The 18,619-nt window shown below is 42.2% G+C and overlaps 1 protein-coding gene across 1 annotated transcript in view; it reads right to left on the bottom strand.

Moving 5' to 3' along the window:
- Positions 1–18,619, bottom strand: part of LOC109907665 (oxysterol-binding protein-related protein 10) — a 143,518-nt gene that overhangs the window by 104,095 nt on the left and 20,804 nt on the right. The window contains exon 2 of the mRNA XM_020505763.2: positions 7,102–7,277. Within this exon, the coding sequence (XP_020361352.1) occupies positions 7,102–7,277 (176 nt within the window). The remainder of the gene's footprint in view (positions 1–7,101; positions 7,278–18,619) is intronic.

Here is an 18,619-nt window from a genome sequence, read left to right as displayed (position 1 = left end):
ACATACATTTTCCTTTCAAAATGTCTCAGTTCAGAGTCTGCAACGCATTTAGATCAGCAATTTTGGGTATTGATTTACACAGGCTATGCCGTGATTGTACATAATTAGCTATCTGTAATGAACAGAGGTGGATCTGGCAGAGCACCTGTTTTGAATGATGAAAAGGACGATAAGTCTCTAACATGAGCTATTTGCACACTAATCATTTCTTAGCGAAGACCGGGTCGTTCTTGTGCTCATTCTAAGAGGTAACCTATAAGGAGGCCAATGCTAATGAAGAATTCAAAGATGGTGTTTAGTTAAAAAAAAAGGTTTGTAGTTAGAAGGCTGGCAGTTCCATTCAGTTGATGAATAAAGCCACGCCTGTTTTGGAAAATGAGAACAAGTAGCACAACACAGTCCTACCCATTTACAATGAGCAACTAGTACTACTCAACAATGCTCTACACATCCCTTTTAAAATAACAATATCTCTGCATTCTCTGCATTTCAATAAGGTCAACCTGCGCTTCAATGTAGACTCTCAAGAGGGCACTAATGTCTATCCATTGCCATTCAAGTATTACACCATGACCATGCAATTACACTGCTGCTAATTACAATGATTGAATGGATGTTGTTGGCTATAATAATACGGTCATACTCTCGTGGGAACGCGTAGGGGGATCTGATTAAGGTGAAGAGATGATATGACAGGGCAGCGCTCTGAATATGTACTTCATAACTGAAAGTGATGGAAGTTAAGTTAAACATGACTACTATGGGACAGTAGGGATTATTGCAGTTGCTGGGAAGAACATTGTAAAGCCTGGGGCTTATTCTACGCAGTGGCCGCTCGCAAAAATGCAATGAATGTAGTAGGGCTGCACAACTAATCAAATTCACATCGAAATCGCAATACTGACATGCACAATATCCATATTGCAAGAGATCCGTATAAATCACGCACATTAAAACACCACTATGCCACGTGAAACATCCGTTTTTCTAGTTTACTCCGTTTGTCATCTCATTCCCTCCCCTCTTGTGGCTGCTTCCCACACACACCAAGTTCCACCCCCTCTCAATCAAGCAGCTCTGTTCCTCCTCGCTGTTAGATTCACTAGGAGTTGTTCTATTAAAACAAAAGCTGTTCTGTTCGGTCAAATGCAGTAAACAAATTGTTCCAAAAAAAGAACGTTGCAGCTTTCCACTTTGCTTCTTAATATAAATCATTCTATTTCAATGATTCCAACAATTCACCCGAGTGTTTTGATCTACAGGTAACTGCCAAAATAAAGGAAACATTTGAGTAAATGAGGGATACAAAGTATATTGAAATAAGGCGCTTCCACGTAGGTGTGGTTCCTGAGTAAATTAAGCAAGTAATATCCCAATCCCAATTACGGTCATGTATAAAAATGCCCAGTTTCCCATTATTTTGGCTACCATGGCTAGATGAAGAGATCTCAGTGACTTTGAAATAGGGGTCTCAAGGGAGCATAGGGGGTTTAAAGGATGTGTGTGTGTGTCTCAGGCTGCTTTTACACAGGCAGCCCAATTCGGATAATAATTGGTCTTTTGACCGATCTGATGCGATTGATCAAAAAACCAATTAATGGAAAAAAGACCAGAATTGGGCTGCCTGTGTAAATGCAGCCTTTGTCAGCAGATCTCAACCCAATTGAACACTTACGGGAGATTGTAGAGCGACGCCTGAGAAAGTTTTCAACAATCATCAACAAAACATCAAATGATTGAATTTCTCATGGCCGTTCCAGACACTTGTAGAATCTATGCTAAGGTGCATTTAAGCTGTTCTGGCTAGTGGTGGCCCAAAGCCCTGTTATAAAAAGGCACACATCACACCGACTGAGGATCAAGCGTTTGTCTACCGATCGTTCAGTACACTGTGTTTTAGGGACCACCCGCTGTAGATGTCTGACTGCAGACATTTTCGCATGATTTTACATGTAAATTTGGTGCGCACTAGGTTCGCAAATTACGGCTGGCACTCGGTTCAGAGGTGCTAAGTACTCTCGGCTGCCACATTGTATGCCACGCTGGAGACAGGCGCAGGAATACGAAATAGGGGGATTTAATACACCACCCAAAATACAACATGCCATGAAAGGCACGGGGATAAAGCTCAAAACAATTACAGGGATGCAACGCAAAACAAAAGAGCGAGGTTAAATTTGTTAACTGACTTGCCTAGTTAAATAAAAGGTAAAAAATAAATAAAAAATTTATACAATTACTAATCAGGGGGGAATGGGAACCAGGTGTGCAGTTCAGTGGTGCCTAGCGGGCCGGTGACGTAGACCTCCGGAACTGGTGCACAGAAAGAGCAGCAGTACCAGGGGAATCAGTGATATTGGTCAGCAAACGCTATTGGTGTGTTTAACTCCTAAGACACTTTATGTTGGTATATCTTTTATTTTGGCAGTTACCTGTAGATCACAAACGTGTAAAAACGCAACTCGATTTTTTTTTCCCCCCTATATCGTGGAGCCCCACTATATACAGATGGAAGTCGGAAGTTTACATAAACTTATGTTGGAGTCATTAAAAATTGTTTTTCAACCACTCCACAAATCTGGTGAACAAACTATGGTTTTGGCAAATCGGTTAGGACATCTTCTTTGTGCATGACACAAGTAATTTTCCAACAATTTTTTACAAAACAGATTTTCACTTATAATTCACTGTATCACAAATCCAGTGGGTCAGAATTTTACATACACTAAGTTGAGGTGTACCTGTGGATGTATTTCAAGGCCTACCTTCACACTCAATGCCTCTTTGCTTGACATCATGGGAAAATCTAAAGAAATCAGCCAAGACCCCAGAAAAACAATTGTAGACCTCCACAAGTCTGGTTCATCCTTGGGAGCAATTTCCAAATGCCTGACGGTACCACATTCATCTGTACAAACAATAGTACGCATGTATAAACACCATGGAACCACGCAGCCATCATACTGCTCAGGAAGGAGATGCATTCTGTCTCCTAGAGATGAACGTACTTTGGTGCGAAAAGTGTGAATCGATCCCAGAACAGCAAAGGACCTTGTGAAGATGCTGGAGGAAACAGGTACAAAAGTATCTATATCCACAGTAAAACGAGTCCTATATCGACATATATCGATATAGACACATATCATCAGAAAGGAAGAAGCCACTGCTCCAAAACCACTATTAAAAAGTGGATCGTCACTGGAGGCTTCGGGCCGTGGATCGTCACTGGAGGCTTCGGGCCGTGGATCGTCACTGGAGGCTTCGGGCCGTGGATCGTCACTGGAGGCTTCGGGCCGTGGATCGTCACTGGAGGCTTCGGACCGTGGATCGTCACTGGAGGCTTCGGACCGTGGATCGTCACTGGAGGCTTCGGACCGTGGATCGTCACTGGAGGCTTCGGACCGTGGATCGTCACTGGAGGCTTCGGACCATGGATCGTCACTGGAGGCTTCGGGCCATGGATCATCACTGGAGGCTTCGTACGTGGAGCCGGAATAGGTCTCACCGGACTGAGGAGACGTACTAGAAGCGTGGTGCGGTGAGCTGCCACAACGCGTCCTGGCTGGATACCCACTTTAGCTCGGTGAGTGTGGAGAGCTGGCACAGGACGGATTGGCCTATGAAGGCGCACTGGAGGCATAGTGCGTAGAGCCGGCGCAGGATATACTGGACCGTGGAGGAGCACTGGAGGTCTGGAGCGTAGAGCTGGCACAACGCATCCTGGCTGGATGCCCACTCTAGCACAGCAAATGCGGGGAGCTAGCACTGAGTGCACCGGGCTGTGAATGCGCACTGGAGACACAGTGCGCATCTCCGCATAACACGGTGCCTGACCAGTCACACGCTCCCCACTGTAAGCACAGGGGAGTTGGCTCAGGTCTAAACCCTGACTCCGCCAATCTCCCCGTGTGCCCCCGCCCCCAAAAAAAGCTGCCTCTCGGGCTTCCGTTGTTGACCTAACTTCGCTGCCTCCACCTGCTTCCATGACAGGGTATTGTCCCCTGCCATAATCTCCTCCCCGGTCCAGCTCGTCTTCCAAGTTGGTGCACGCTGCTTGGTCTTTTTGTGGCGGGTAATTATTTTAACGTTCACTGTCTTCAAACTCCCGGGCATAAATGAGCCAAGGCACAGCGTGCATGTAATTCCACATCTTTAATGGAAGTGAAACCTTCACAAAAAAACAGGTAAACAGAAACCGAACGTGACGCAACCGTGGCGCACACAAACACTCACAGAAAATAAATTATTACCCACAACATAGGTGGGAAAAAAGGCTGCCTAAGTATGATTCCCAATCAGAGACAACGATAGACAGCTGCCTCTGATTGGGAACCATACCAGGCCAACAAAGAAACAGACAAACTAGAATGCCCACCCAAATCACACCCTGACCTAACCAAATAGAGAAATAAAAAAGGCTCTAAGGTCAGGGAGTGACAATGGGACAAAGATCGTACTTTTTGGAGAAATGTACTCTGGTCTGATGAAACAAAAATAGATCTGTTTGGCAATAATGACCATCGTTATGTTTGGAGGAAAAGGGGGGAGGCTTGCAAACCGAAGAACACCATCCCAACCATGAAGCACGGGGGTGGCAGCATCATGTTGTGGGGGTGCTTTGCTGCAGGAGGGACTGGTGCACTTCACAAAATAGATGGCTACATGAGGAAGGAAAAGTATGTTGAAGCAACATCAAGACATCAAGTCGTGAATGGCTCTTCGAAATGGACAATTACCCCAAGCATACTTCCAAAGTTGTGGACAAATGGCTTAAGGACAACAAAGTCAAGGTATTGGAGTGGCCATCACAAAGCCCTGACCTCAATCCTACAGAATATTTGTGGGCAGAACTGAAAAAGTGTGTGCGAGCAAGGAGGCCTACAAACCTGACTCAGTTACACCAGCTCTGTCAGGAGGAATGGGCCAAATTTCATCCAACGTATTGTGGGAAGCTTGTGGAAGGCTATCCGAAACATTTGACCCAGGTTAAACAATTTAAAGGCAATGCTACCAAATACTAATTGAGTGTATGTAAATGTCTGACCACTGGGAATGTGATGAAAGAAATAAAAGCTGAAATAAATAATTCTCCCTACTATTATTGTGAAAAACTGAGTTTAAATGTATTTGGCTAAGGTGTATGTAAACTTCCGACTTCACCTGTAGATGTAATATGGATAATTATTATAGATGAGATTGAATGTGTTCTAGGCAATATTCAAGTTTTATAATGTTCCATTATCTTTGTCTGATTCTGCAGTGGGATTGAATCTACAGGTTTTATTTGGTTGCCATTATCACCAAAGACTCTATAAAGCATTATGCTACTTCACAATAATGTATGATATGCAGTCAGGCATCTCAATGAGCCCCTTGAAAAGCAGTGATAATGACTTGACGCTTATAAACACCCCTATTGTCTTATTGATGCCATCATGTGATCAACAGCTTTAATTTGACATTTGATCATTCAAACATGATTCAATTCATGCTTTCCCCCATTTTTATGTCATACTCTCTGGCACAATGAGCATGGCTCTGGGCGAAGCTCGAAACAGAATGCTCCCTCTCTTAGACTAAAACGAATTACCCTATGCTCCCTTGGTTGGATAACAGATGAAGACAGAGCCTGTGCTTTGGCGCCTGTATCAGATCTCACATAATTCCCCCTGGCTTCAATACAACATTCTTAAATTCAACTTAAAATGTTCGACCAAGGGCACCTGGAGGGAGATTATTGGCTTGTAGAAATATGAACCTTCTCAGTGACTTGGCACTTGACAATTTGTGAGAGGGAATTGAAGTGCATCCACATCATGGAAAGAAAGAACACATTCACATCTGGACTGTACAAATCACCCGTAAGGCGATACGAAAGAGGGGTCTGTTGTTGCAGACTCGCCGAAGGTCGTTGAATAGGAAACTTGTTCCCGGCTGAACCTTGATCTTCTCCCTTCCCCATAGAGGCCCAGGGTTTCCATGACAACCTGTGTGTGATTTAAGCTGCGCCTACTAATCATAGTCAACTCATGAAAAGCTGCTACACTCAAGGGGGGTGGGCATTGTTCCCCATCATTTGGTTTAACTCTGGCAAACTGAAGTTTGAAATAAAATGCCACCATCCCAATGAAAGGAACGATTTGTAAGCCACTAAGTATAGTGTTTAGACCTTCCAAGCAACACAACATGCACCCAACTAGCTTCTTTGATAAGGACTGTCATTTAACCTTCTTTCATTTAAACTGTATCTAATTCCATATCTGCATTGTAGACAGTGGATCCCTGTACTCCTGCATTGTTTTACTACAATTACTTATTCTCTGTGGGACTATCACTTGCTCTGAGCTCAATAGATGGATCCTACATCCTCCACAGATCTAGGGCCAGTTATTCTGGTAGCTTTCTTGGGGAATGTATGGGGACATTCCAGAGACTGAAGCAGAGCAACAGGTAGACTCTCACTGAATCAGTGGATACAAGCATAGGACTAGTGCCGGGACGATGCCAGAACTGAGACACTCGTTAGTATCGTGCCAAGGAAACAAAACACAAAGCGGTTTTAACTCCCTTAGGAAAACAAACAGGTTGGAAACAAACATTATTTCGTCATACAGAGTCAACATTTTAGTTTTTTTCAAGCTATAGCACACAATATTTGATATACAGCAGGTTTTTTAAAAGAACCAAAGAGCTTGGTCTGCTTCATGTTTTTATTTTTGCCATGGCAAAAAATATTGCGGTACTGGTACCTTCCCAGTCCTACTTCTGACAAACTCATATCAAATGTGGGAAATGAAAGTTCGTAATGCAACTCGTGAAATGTTTTTGAAGCTAAGTTATAACATTCCAGGTTCAATTTCATTATGTGCTTTTCCAAAACAAAGAGATGTTTTTCGGCAGTTGCACAATTTAAGCTGCTCAAGTGGTATCACTCTATGATGTAACTGCAAAACACCCATAAGGAAATGCACACATCCCAATGTCCCCATGCAATCTCCCTGTATGCCCAATCTCTGACTAGGCAGCATGTAAAATAAATACTTAATATTATAACAGTTTCATTTGTGGAAGCTGAATAATTGCCAATAAGTGTCTGCGTACCTCTGAGCTTGTAAAGCTCGCCATTGAACGAGTTGACGATAAACATGTGTGGTGCCTCATCACTCTGGACAACCGATGCACCAATCAGAGGCAAGGAGCCCCTGGGCTTCTGGCTCTTGCCCTGTTCATGTACAAAGTACTGCAGCTGTCCCAGCTCTGGATCCAGCACAAAGTACCTGTATGAGAGAAAAGGGAGGCATAGTGAAAGAGAAAAGAAAAAGAGGGGAACAGAGAGGGAGAGATTTTTTTTTAGGTATTGATTCTTTACATACTCATCATTGTTTAATACTTCTGCTATTACTTTAGCAGTAATTGCAACTGCTAAGTAATACAGTCATGAGACAGTTAGAAAAAGAGAGCAAGAGACACATGCACACCAGTGGAGGAAGGGGAGGACCATCCTCCTCAGTGAAATTTCATTTGTTTTAATAGTGAAACACTAAAAGTTATCATTTTTAAATAAAGCTATACTAAATATATTCATATGCCACAACATAATTGATTAAAACTGTTGTTTTGCAATGAAGGTCTATAGTAACTTCAACAGCACTCTCTGTGGTAGCACAATGGTGTAGCCGGAGGACAGCTAGCTTGTTGTCCTCCTCTGGGTACATTGACTTCAATACAAAACCTTGGAGGCTTGTAGGCCTCACCCCCTTCCATTGACCTACATAGTAAATATGACCATTTCTGGAGGATAACTTCCAACAAATCAAAGCTTTTGCAGCATGAACTGACATGTTGTCCATCCCATCATAGGATAGGATCAGAGAATTAACCTAGTGTGTTGTATTGGGGTTGTGTCGCAGAGCATTATTGGAGAGAGATTGAAAGTGATAGCTGAGCATTTCTTGGATATTATTCAATTCAAAAGAGTTTTTTCAAATGACATGAGATGGAAGTAGATTATAAAATAGTTTTCTTGGTTTTAGAACTTTATTGTAGTGTCCAGTTAGTGCAATCCATTTCAATTTGCCTTGCTAACTTCGTGGCAAGTAGCAGTAACTAGCTAGCTATCAGCTCGCCGCCAACGCTACCGAAAATGTTGTTGACTTTTACCCCTTTCATTCTCTGCGGTACACGGAAAAGGTACGAATTAAAACCAAGGGTCGACCTATGCCTGAGATCAGTTTCATGAAGAAGGATGAAAAATGTGAGGACATTCAATACGAATTGGTATCAAACATATGTTAGCTGGTTAGCCTTTCATCAAACCGCCTGTATTGGTGACCTTGCCTTGTTTTTGGAAAGTGTGAGCCATGGGCAAAAGGAGGGTACAGTGACCTGAAGAACATCGATCGTTCAGCTAAAACGGCAAAACAAAAGCAGGGAGCATATTAATGTCCACATCAGATTCAGCCTTCTGGGAAAAAGCTGCATCGATCATGGCGAAGGTCTGTGTATTCAAACTGTGCAACACTATGAGGAAGTAAGAAAACAAGCATTTCGCTACACTCGCATTAACATCTGCTAATCATGTGTATGTGACCAATACAATTTGATTTGAAACAGGGATGTTTTCAAGCGGCTTATCAACACCACTGCGTTTTTGGACATTCAAGAACTGGCTTTTAGAAGACACGACGAAAGGGAAAGTTCCGCTAACAAGGGCAACTACAAGGAGGTTGCAGAGGTAATTGCACATTTTCTGGGATGTCGAAATCAATTCAGAATGATTTGATAGCTTCCATCGCATCATCCATTAAAAGTTAGATTAAAAAGAGAGAGAGGGGTTGATGCAGATAATGTTTTTCACCCGCTCAAGTAAGCTTTCCACTTTCCTCCGGTATTTATTTAGCAAAGATGATAACACATAATCACTCCAGACAGACACAAACAAAAACTCATTACATAAATGGGGTCGCAACCTTGGCTTCACCTAAACATTAGAGCTCTGACATGCTGGATGGGATGAAAACGAGACGATTTTTCAGTCTGATCAACTCTAGGCTACTACGTTACTAAGAACAGCTGTATTTGACACGTCAAATAACACAGTTTAATTGTAGAATGTTGTGCTGGACCGAAACTTCTGGTATTAGCTAGGTAGCCACTTGTTGTTCGCCTGTTGAAATTGAACTTCAATTCATGAAAATAAATAGCTAGCCAGCTACTAAACCCTGTTGCCCAAAGCTAACATTATAAGCAGCCAGCAAGCTTCATGAGGCTCGACCGGACTGGGTTATGTGTTGTGAAGCTAGCCACGATAAGGATTAGGCACAATATTGGAATTTGCTGTTTGCCTTCAAAAGTACCTCTTGAAGGTGATGCAGAAGGTTACAATTGGTGGAATCATGCCATATTTAGAACAGATAATGTCAAACAAGATTGGAATGTAAAGCAATGAAATGGGGTATCAGTCTACTCTGTGATACCCACAGAACACAACTGTGAAGAGTTTACAAAAATACTAGCATTGTAGCTCTTATCGCAGGACTGTGACTGTGTGAAACCCCTTCCCAGTCAGCATATTGTGTGTATTGACATTCATATGGCACTGTACAGTTTTACCTAAGGATTGGGGATCAATGAAATGGGGTAACAGTCTACTCAATACCCAATATATTTTTTCCCAATGTCCCCCTCAGAGTTTTCAGACTCAAACATCCATGCAATTGTTTTTCCTCTGGAATAGTGTTCAATACACATAGGATGACAACAAATGTAGCTCAATTCACAGTTTTAGAGTCCACGATGAAAATAAAACCTAATATAACTCAAACGGAAAGCATTTGCATTTTTGCGCAGTCCAGGCAGTGCTGAGAGGGATAGTTTGGCCTGCTATTTGTTCTGGTTCTGGTTGGATGTCTTGAGAGCTACGAAACTAATGTTCTCTGGGTGTCACTGACTAGACTGATACCTATGGATTGTGGATCAATGACAAGGGGTAAGGGTGTACAGTGAAATAAGTATGCCCCAATGCAATTCTAAAGTCTAATACATCCAGTGTGGTTTCAACAGATTTGTCAAATTAACAAATGATTGCCTTTTGTTGATTTTATATAACATTTCAAACTTGTTTAGCATGACACTTATTTTGAAGCGCGAACCAAAGTTCACTATTGTGGCTAATCCTTATTGTGGCTAGCTTCACATAGATGGGTCTGACAACCATCAATCAAATAAGAACTGGCTTATAAATTAGGGTTATTTTAGATGATGATGACACCTAGCTATATAGTTAGCTAGCTAACTATAGCTACTGAAACAGATTGTCGTTTTGCTATGTTTTTGGGGAAGAACATTGTTTGCATCCATGAGCTAGCTAGCTTTTTTAAATGGCCAGTACTGTAGGTGCGCGAGACCACTTTATCAGCATCATAGCATACGTATCGATGAATCATTGTGACATCTGAAATACGAGGGATTTTGTAATCAATGTGTAATAACTACGTAAAACGTTAATGAACGCAAACGTTATTTGACGTGTATCTTTTTTGACATGCAAAGACCCAAACGGCGTTCCATAGCATACAGCCTATGTGCCCTGTCCATTTTTTCAGGGTAAACTAATTGGTCACGTTGTTTTTAATGGTCAATTTGTATGCATGTCAGGAGAAAATGTGAATGTGATGAAATGAGTTTTATATTCAAAATTGGGCTGGCTAGGCTGCCTATACGTTTTCAACCCAAAATGATTCACTGGAAATAATCAATACAACATAGTGATGACAGATGAGTTCATTTTTTATAAGGCCTACAGTTGCATGATGCAAACATGCATAAAGCAAGCTCAGCCCAGTGAGTTCTACTGTCTAGCAGTTGTCTCTGTGAAGAGGAAATACCCCTCCTAATCTAGTCTAAATATAATTCATATGAACAAGTATAAAGGTTGCTGCAGTTTGAAAGGGTTTTCATCCCCCCAGGTCCAGGAGTTTAAATTTTTTTTTAAAACGTGACCTGATTAGGAAAACGGGTCCCATCAAAGCCCTTATAAAACCTTTTTACAACTGATTAATCACTGTCATACCTTAGGGTCCATAGTTTTCCTGGTTAGGTTAATAGATAAGGGAAAACTCTGGGCCCCAGGGGATAAAAATTGCCCCACCACTCTGGGACCTAATGGTGCCAGCAGTCTTCTTGCAGTTGTCAGTTATCGTCAGGTATGTGGATGATCAGGGCTTTATTCAGGAACGTTTCTTTGGCTCCTTTGATGTGTCAAGTGGGCAAGATGCAGTCTGTGTTTGACTTTGTGAATTTTGAGACTTCCGAGTCTAAGTTCATTGTCCAAACCTACGACTACGCAGCTGTAATGGAATGTATCTGCTATTTGTATTTACAGCTAAGTGCCCTGATTAAGAGATGATGACCATTCCACAACCATTGTCAACTCTCTCCTGACATGAACCGAAGCCACGTCTCATGTGCCCTCTCATCCACTGGCACATTGAATGTTTCCTCTCCAAGCACTGTGAGTACCGCGATCAATTTTCTCTCAAGTCAATCACATACACAATCACATTATTACACATCAATGATTTTACTCCTTACTTGGACTAAATCATTCTTAGCTCTTTTGTCTGTTGTGTTATTGTTTATCTACCCAGTAAAATCCTGTCCAGCACTGAAGTCAAGGCTCTGAACAGCTCAACTCATGCCTCATACCCTCATTCAATCACTGTGGTGATCCCTTCTCAACACAGTGAGTAGCCCTCTCATTCCCATAACATTGTATTATAAATAAAGGTCTTTATAGAATGCTTTAGGTTAAAAAAGTCTGACGATTTCTGAAACACACTTTGTCGTTCCATGCATTCCGTGCCGATACCGTGGGTCTCCCATCCTCCTTAATGTTTCCACCACTCAAATTCCTCTCACCTTTCATGCAAAAATAGATATTTCACAGAGGCTCTTCATTATAGAAGCTTCAGCCATATTACTGAGCTCATTAAGAAGTGACTTCAACACCTACCCACTAGCTATCCCAAATTACCCAAGAAGGCATTACAGTGTATAGGTACCTTGAGTGGAGAGGCTGGAGCTCACAAAGTGAAAATTAAACAGAATCAGACAGGTTTGTTACCTTTGATTATTGAATGGCCCCAAGCTTAGGCCTAATTTAATTTCAGTCAGAGCCTGCAACATGACATACACAGAGCAAGTAAAGGACACACCCACTCCAGTCCTGGCTATGGGACAGTACCAGTTTGTCACCCATTAGGCTGACTTGTCACAACAAAGCATTCATGACATAGACCGTGTGTGGTTGGCCTTTCATTGTATGGCCATCTAGACCCTGAAGTGTTAATACCTGGAGATTCCCTTACAGCCGATCAATCGTCTCTTTCCAAAGTGCAATTAGAGAAGCACCTCTATTGACCAGGCTTTGGAACAAGCTGAGCGAGTACTTAGAGGTCAACAGCACCCACAGACAAAAACCTCCACACTGCTACAACCAGAACAGAGAGCATCATCATAGACCGTTTTCACATTGACGATAGACACTGGAGAGATTCTCGAGAGACATTACTATTGTCTAAACGTGCAAAATTCTTACTTTGCAAGTTACTGAGAGGTGGCACCACAACGTGTGGTGGTGGGGGGGAATTGTTTTCCTTGGGCCCAGAGTTTTTCCTGATCTGGTAGGCTAACCTGACCGGGTAAACTTCAGACCCTAGTTGTAGGGGATGACATAGTAATAAATCAACTGTAAAAAATAGACTACGATGGGACCAGCATTTTTCTAATCAGGTCATAAATAAACTCCTGGCCCTAGGGAGGACGAAAACCTTTGTCCTGTCAAACAAATTATGAGGCAAATCAGTCTAAACAACAGTACTTTGTCCCTCTTAATGCTGTCTTGTCTATTTTTATTAAACCAACTCAAAAGTGCTGGGGCAAATGTCAACTCCCCACACATTTACGGGCAGCCCTGCTGTGCTGATTTCTACAATGTGGATTGATGGAAATTGACACACAATGCTACAAATGAAGAAACAAAACCCATGCATGATCTACAGTGCATTCGGAAGAAATAGACCCTTGGACCTCTCACATTTTGTTGCGTTACAGCCTTATTCTAAAATGTATTAAATTGTTTTTTTTTCTCCTCAATCTACACACACACACAACCCCATAATGACAAAGCAAAAAGAGATGTTTAAATAACCTAAAACATCACATTAACGTAAGTATTCAGACCCTTTACTACTTTGTTGAAGCACCTTTGGCAGCAGTTACAGCCTAGAGTCTTCTTGGGTGTAACACTACAAGCTTGGCACACCTGTATTTGGGGAGTTTCTCCCATTCTTCTTTGCAGATCCTCTCAAGTTCTGTCAGGTTAGATGGAAGAGTCACTGCACAGCTATTTTCAGGTCTCTCCAGAGATGTCTGATCAGGTTCAAGTCCAGGCTCTAGCTGGGCCACTCAAGGACATTCAGAGACTTGTCCTGAAGACACTCCTGTGTTGTGTTGGCTGTGTGCTTAGGGTCGTTGTCCTGTTGGAAGATGAACCTTCAGAGCGCTCAGGATCTGACTGGTGGAGCAGGTTTTCATCAAGGATCTCTGTACTTTGCTCCGTTCAGCTTTCCCTCAATCCTGACTAGTCTCTCAGTCCCTGCTGCTGAAAAACGTCCTCACAGCATGATGCTGCCACCACCATGCTTCACTGTATGGATGGTGCCCGTTTCCTCCAGACGTGACGCTTGGCCAAAGAGTTCAATCTTGGTTTCATCAGACCAGAGAATCTTGTTTCTCTTTGTCAGGGTCTTTAGGTGCCTTTTGGCAAACTCCAATAGGGCGGTCATGTGCCTTTTACAGAGGAGTGGCTTCCGTCTGGCCACTCTACCATAAAGGCCTGATTGGTTGAGTGCTGCAGAGATGCTTGTCCTTCTGGAAGGCTCTCCCATCTCCACAGAGGAACTCTAGAGCTCTGTCAGACTGACCATCAGGTTCTTGGTCACCTCCCTGACCAAGGCCCTTCTCCCCCGATTGCTCAGTTTGGCCGGGCGGCCAGCTCTGGAAATAGTCTTGGTGGTTCCAAACTTCTTCCATTTAAGAATGATCGAGGTCACGGTGTTCTTGAGGACCTTCAATGTTACAGAAATGTTTTGGTACCCTTCCCCAGATCTGTACCTCAACACAATCCTGTCGTCTTGGAGCTCTACGAAGAATTACTTCGACCTCATGGCTTGGTTTTTGCTCTGACATGCACTGTCAACTGTGGGACCTTATATAGACAGGTGTGTGCCTTTCCAAATCATGCCCAATCAATCGAATTTACCACAGCTAGACTCCAATCAGGTTGTAGAAACGTCAAGGATGATCAATGGAAACAGGATGCGTCTGAGCTCAATTTTGAGTCTCATAGCAAATGGTCTGAATACTTGTGTAAAGGTAGTTCTGTTTTGTTAATAAATTAGCCAAAATGTCTAAAAACCTGTTTTCACTTTGTCATTTTGGGGTATTGTGTGTAGATTGGCGAGGAAAAACTTTAATTTAAATCAATTTTAGAATAAGGCTGTAACATAACAAAATGTGGAAAAAGTCAATGGTTCTGAATACTTTATGAATATATGCCTTTTATTCTTGGGTGGCGGGAATGGGCTTCCATATTAAACAGCTCATCTTAACTTCCCGGTGAATTATACCCACATTTTCAATGCCAATTTTCTTATACCCCATGTAGCCTAATGATTTGCATGATATTTATTCAAATGAAACATGTTGTATGGTAGGCCTACTGTACATTTATATGTGTTGGAGGAGTATTTGTTCATTTTTGATAGGCTAACCTTACTTGATGAAGACATGTTGTTTAGCTTTATTAACTAGCAGTAACTTAGCTTGCATATAGCTAATGCCATGTAACTGGCTAATGTTATGTTCCATTAGCCGTTACAGGATAGGTACTGTTTGGCATAGGCAACAGATTCGACCCGCTTGCTTACAAGCTGCACTAGGTGTAACAGTTGGGATAATTGGACAATTTGGAGTACTACGCATTTCGCAACCCTGGATTGAGGTATGTTTTCCGAGCCATATCTCGCACCGGCTCTGTGGTGTCTTAATCGACATAGGAATGCTGTCCAACCCTATTGCAGCTGTAAGCAAGAGGGTCAGATCGGCTGGCTGTTTGGCGTAGGACAGAGAATTTGGCCAACCTTAACCTGCCGATACTATCTTCGTTCTTGATTTCGGGTCAAACATGGATGTTCTAAAATGTCTCTGTCCAGTTGCAGGGGGTTTGTTTGAAAAGAAATGTAAAACTCGTATTAAAATAAATCAATTTTTGCTCAATGAAGCAATCCATCAATGTGTTCACCGCCATCTTGTCCATTTCTTTCATTGATTGAGACAGGTGGGTCCACCCCAAAGTGCCACATGAGGGAAGATTTTATATTTGATCTATTTTGATAAGCTATTTGCCATGCGCATTTGCCTAACTGCACGCTTAAAACAAAACACACAGCTCATTTAATTTTTTTTTAAAGTTAATTATCCTCTGTGGCCAAATCATGCTCTCTGGTGTAGTATTTTGAATGATTTAATTTATTTCTGTATAGACACGAGTACTTTAGCTCTCTCATTTTGGCAAATGTAATTCATTTTACTGGATTCCAAGCTTGCATCAGCTGGTCTTGGAGCTTGTTGCTTTGTTCTAGAGGCTCATTTAGCATACCAGCCTATTTTAATCTATTCATACGTTGTTTCATTAGGGCAATTTGTATCTTGCAGCAGAAGATGTATCCGTGATAATGGTCATATTTCACCGGCCCCTTTGCATTAACACTCAAGACAGCTTGAACTAAATCTCTGGTGTTCAATACATTTCGTGTGCGTGCACATTGCATGCTTCCCAAAAGGGAATGTTGTTCTGACTTAAGCTGGTGATAAAATTGTCAACTTTATGAGACCTTAACAGTCCACAAATATGCATTACCTTAACTTGAATGTATGCAGTGCATCGGACTCTAAATGTGGGCAATGATAGCTGGGTCCTTCACATTAGCCATTTTCCCATTAATCCTCAGGATTTCCATAAAGTGTAGTGCCATCTGGAAATGGATCCCACACCCACGACCTCCCGCTCCATCACAAGAGAATGTGATTAATGTGTGCAACGGGGATCTTTGTGCCTGGGTCAGTATTTCAACCCTGACACAGTCAGCAAAGAGCCGGATTTATAATTGACCCCAGATATAGTCCTGGTCCTGTCAGTGGAAAACAAATGGTAATGGTGTTAAAAGTGATGGATGGTGTAACCTTACTCCTTACTAAACAGCCAGTTGTTTCAGTACAATACCATGACAACACTGCAGCACACTGTCCCCAGGTGAAATCAAATTCATGGCTAAGTAGCACACTAGAAACTAACAAAGCATGGGAAAACTATCCTCATACTTCCGAGACATCACTCTCACACGACTCCTGGTTCAACTCCAATAGCCCAAATGGACATCCTACAGAGGACACCAATTACCAGGAGGCAGGAGGCCACACTGGACAGAACTGCTAAAAGACCTATGTTGAACAATGATTGATAACCCAATGAAACAGATATTTTCAATTGAGCTCCATTCTCCTGAGGACCTGATGTCCAACAGTTCCAACTCAAGACTATCAGTCATAGCACCACTCTATGGGGGCGGAAGAAGCAGAACACCAAAGTCGAGGTGGGTGCAATCTTGCCTGGCTACCTAAACACCTTGCTTTGGCCAAACGCTAGGCCCATGGACGTTAGTTTTTTCGCCGCAATAAGTCTGGATCTGAGTACCTCCTCAATGATATCTAGAACGAAACCATTTCTAACCATTCTGATTGGAACCAGAACCTGATGGGTTGGCCCAGAGCCAGAACATACATGGGTAATTCAAAGCAGCGATACTCTGATTAGTTAGAGATGATCCAATCACATGACTGTTTTTCACAACACCACAAACAACTTCAACGATAGCAGTCTCAGACTGAAGTATGTAGCAAACCTAGAGCATGGGGGGGGGGGAAATCAGTTTGAGTCGTCAGGTATTGTTCAATCATAGTGGTGAGCAGTGGTACAACACCCAGCACTGCCAAAATAGCATTTCAATAGGGAATACTACTGGAATTAAACTAATTATTCTCCACCATGATAATACACTCAAAAGTGCTTACTGTTGCACATTCTTTCACATACACAGACAGCCAGGCATTTCCTAACGGTATTAACATTGACTTGCTAAAAGGAAATGCATATCAGCACATTCTGGGTCTCCTCCAGAGCTCTTGCATGAATACGCAAACAGCATGAGGAAACTGATGGATGGGGATACCGGAGGATAGCCAACATGAGGAGAGACTAACACAAACAGCTGGCAGACTGTATAGCCTAACATAACTGAGAGCAGCTTTATAACTTTTATTATACTGTTATTTACAAGGTTGCCAAATACCCATTGGAGCTTACATCTCATCTTCATACATTTGGGCAAAATAGACAAATAATACCATCTTAATATACCCTATACAGTACTAGTCAAAACAGTTTAGACACCTACTCAGTCAAGGGTTTCATTTTATTTTTACTTTGTAGAATAATTGTGAAGACAAACTATGAAATAAGACATGGAATAATGTAGTAAAAATATATTTCACAATAAAATTCAAATTATATTTTATATTTCAGATTCTTTAAAGTAACCACCCTTTGCCTTGATGACAGCTTTTCACACTCTTGGCATTTTCTCAATCAGCTTCATGAGGAATGCTTGTCCAAAAGTCTTCAAGGAGTTCCCACATATGCTGATCACTTGTTGGCTGCTTTTCCTTCACTCTGGGGTTCAACTCATCCCAAACCATCTCAATTGGGTTGAGGTTGGGTGATTGTGGAGGCCAGGTCATCTGATGCAGCACTCCATCACTCTCCTTCTTGGTAAAATAGCACTTCCACAGCCTGGAGGTGTGTTGGGTCATTGTCGAGTTGAAAAACAAAATTATATCCCATTTGGTTTGTGCTTAGTGGGACTGGCATATCGCTGCAGAATGCTAAGGTAGCCATGATGGTTAAGTGTGCCTTGAATTCTAAATAAATCACTGACAGTGTCACCAGCAAAGCACCATCACACCTCCATCCTTCACGGTGGGAACCACACATGCAGAGATCATCCGTTCAACTACTCTGCGTCTCACAAAGACACGGCGGTTGAAACCAAAAATCAAACATTTGGACTCCTCAGACCAAAGGACAGATTTCCACCGGTCTAATTTCCATTGCTCGTGCTTCTTGGCCCAAGCAAGTCTCTTCTTATTATTGGTGTCCTTAAGTAGTGGTTTCTTTGCAGCAATTCAACCAGGAAGGCCTGATACACGCAGTCTCCTCTGAACAGTTGATGTTGAGATGTGTCTGTTACTTGAACTCTGAAGTATTTCATTGGGATACACTTTCTGAGGCTGGTAACTTTAATGAACTTATCCCCTGCAGCAGAGGTAACTCTGAGTCTTCCTTTCCTGTGGCGTCCTCATGAGAGCCAGTTTCATCATAGCGCTCAATGGTTTTTGTGACTGCACTTGAAGAAACTTTCAAACTTAACATTTTACACAC

Source organism: Oncorhynchus kisutch, linkage group LG17 (genome assembly GCF_002021735.2).
Source record: "Oncorhynchus kisutch isolate 150728-3 linkage group LG17, Okis_V2, whole genome shotgun sequence".
Classification (NCBI taxonomy): domain Eukaryota; kingdom Metazoa; phylum Chordata; class Actinopteri; order Salmoniformes; family Salmonidae; genus Oncorhynchus; species Oncorhynchus kisutch.
This window is presented reverse-complemented; position numbering and strand designations above follow the sequence as displayed.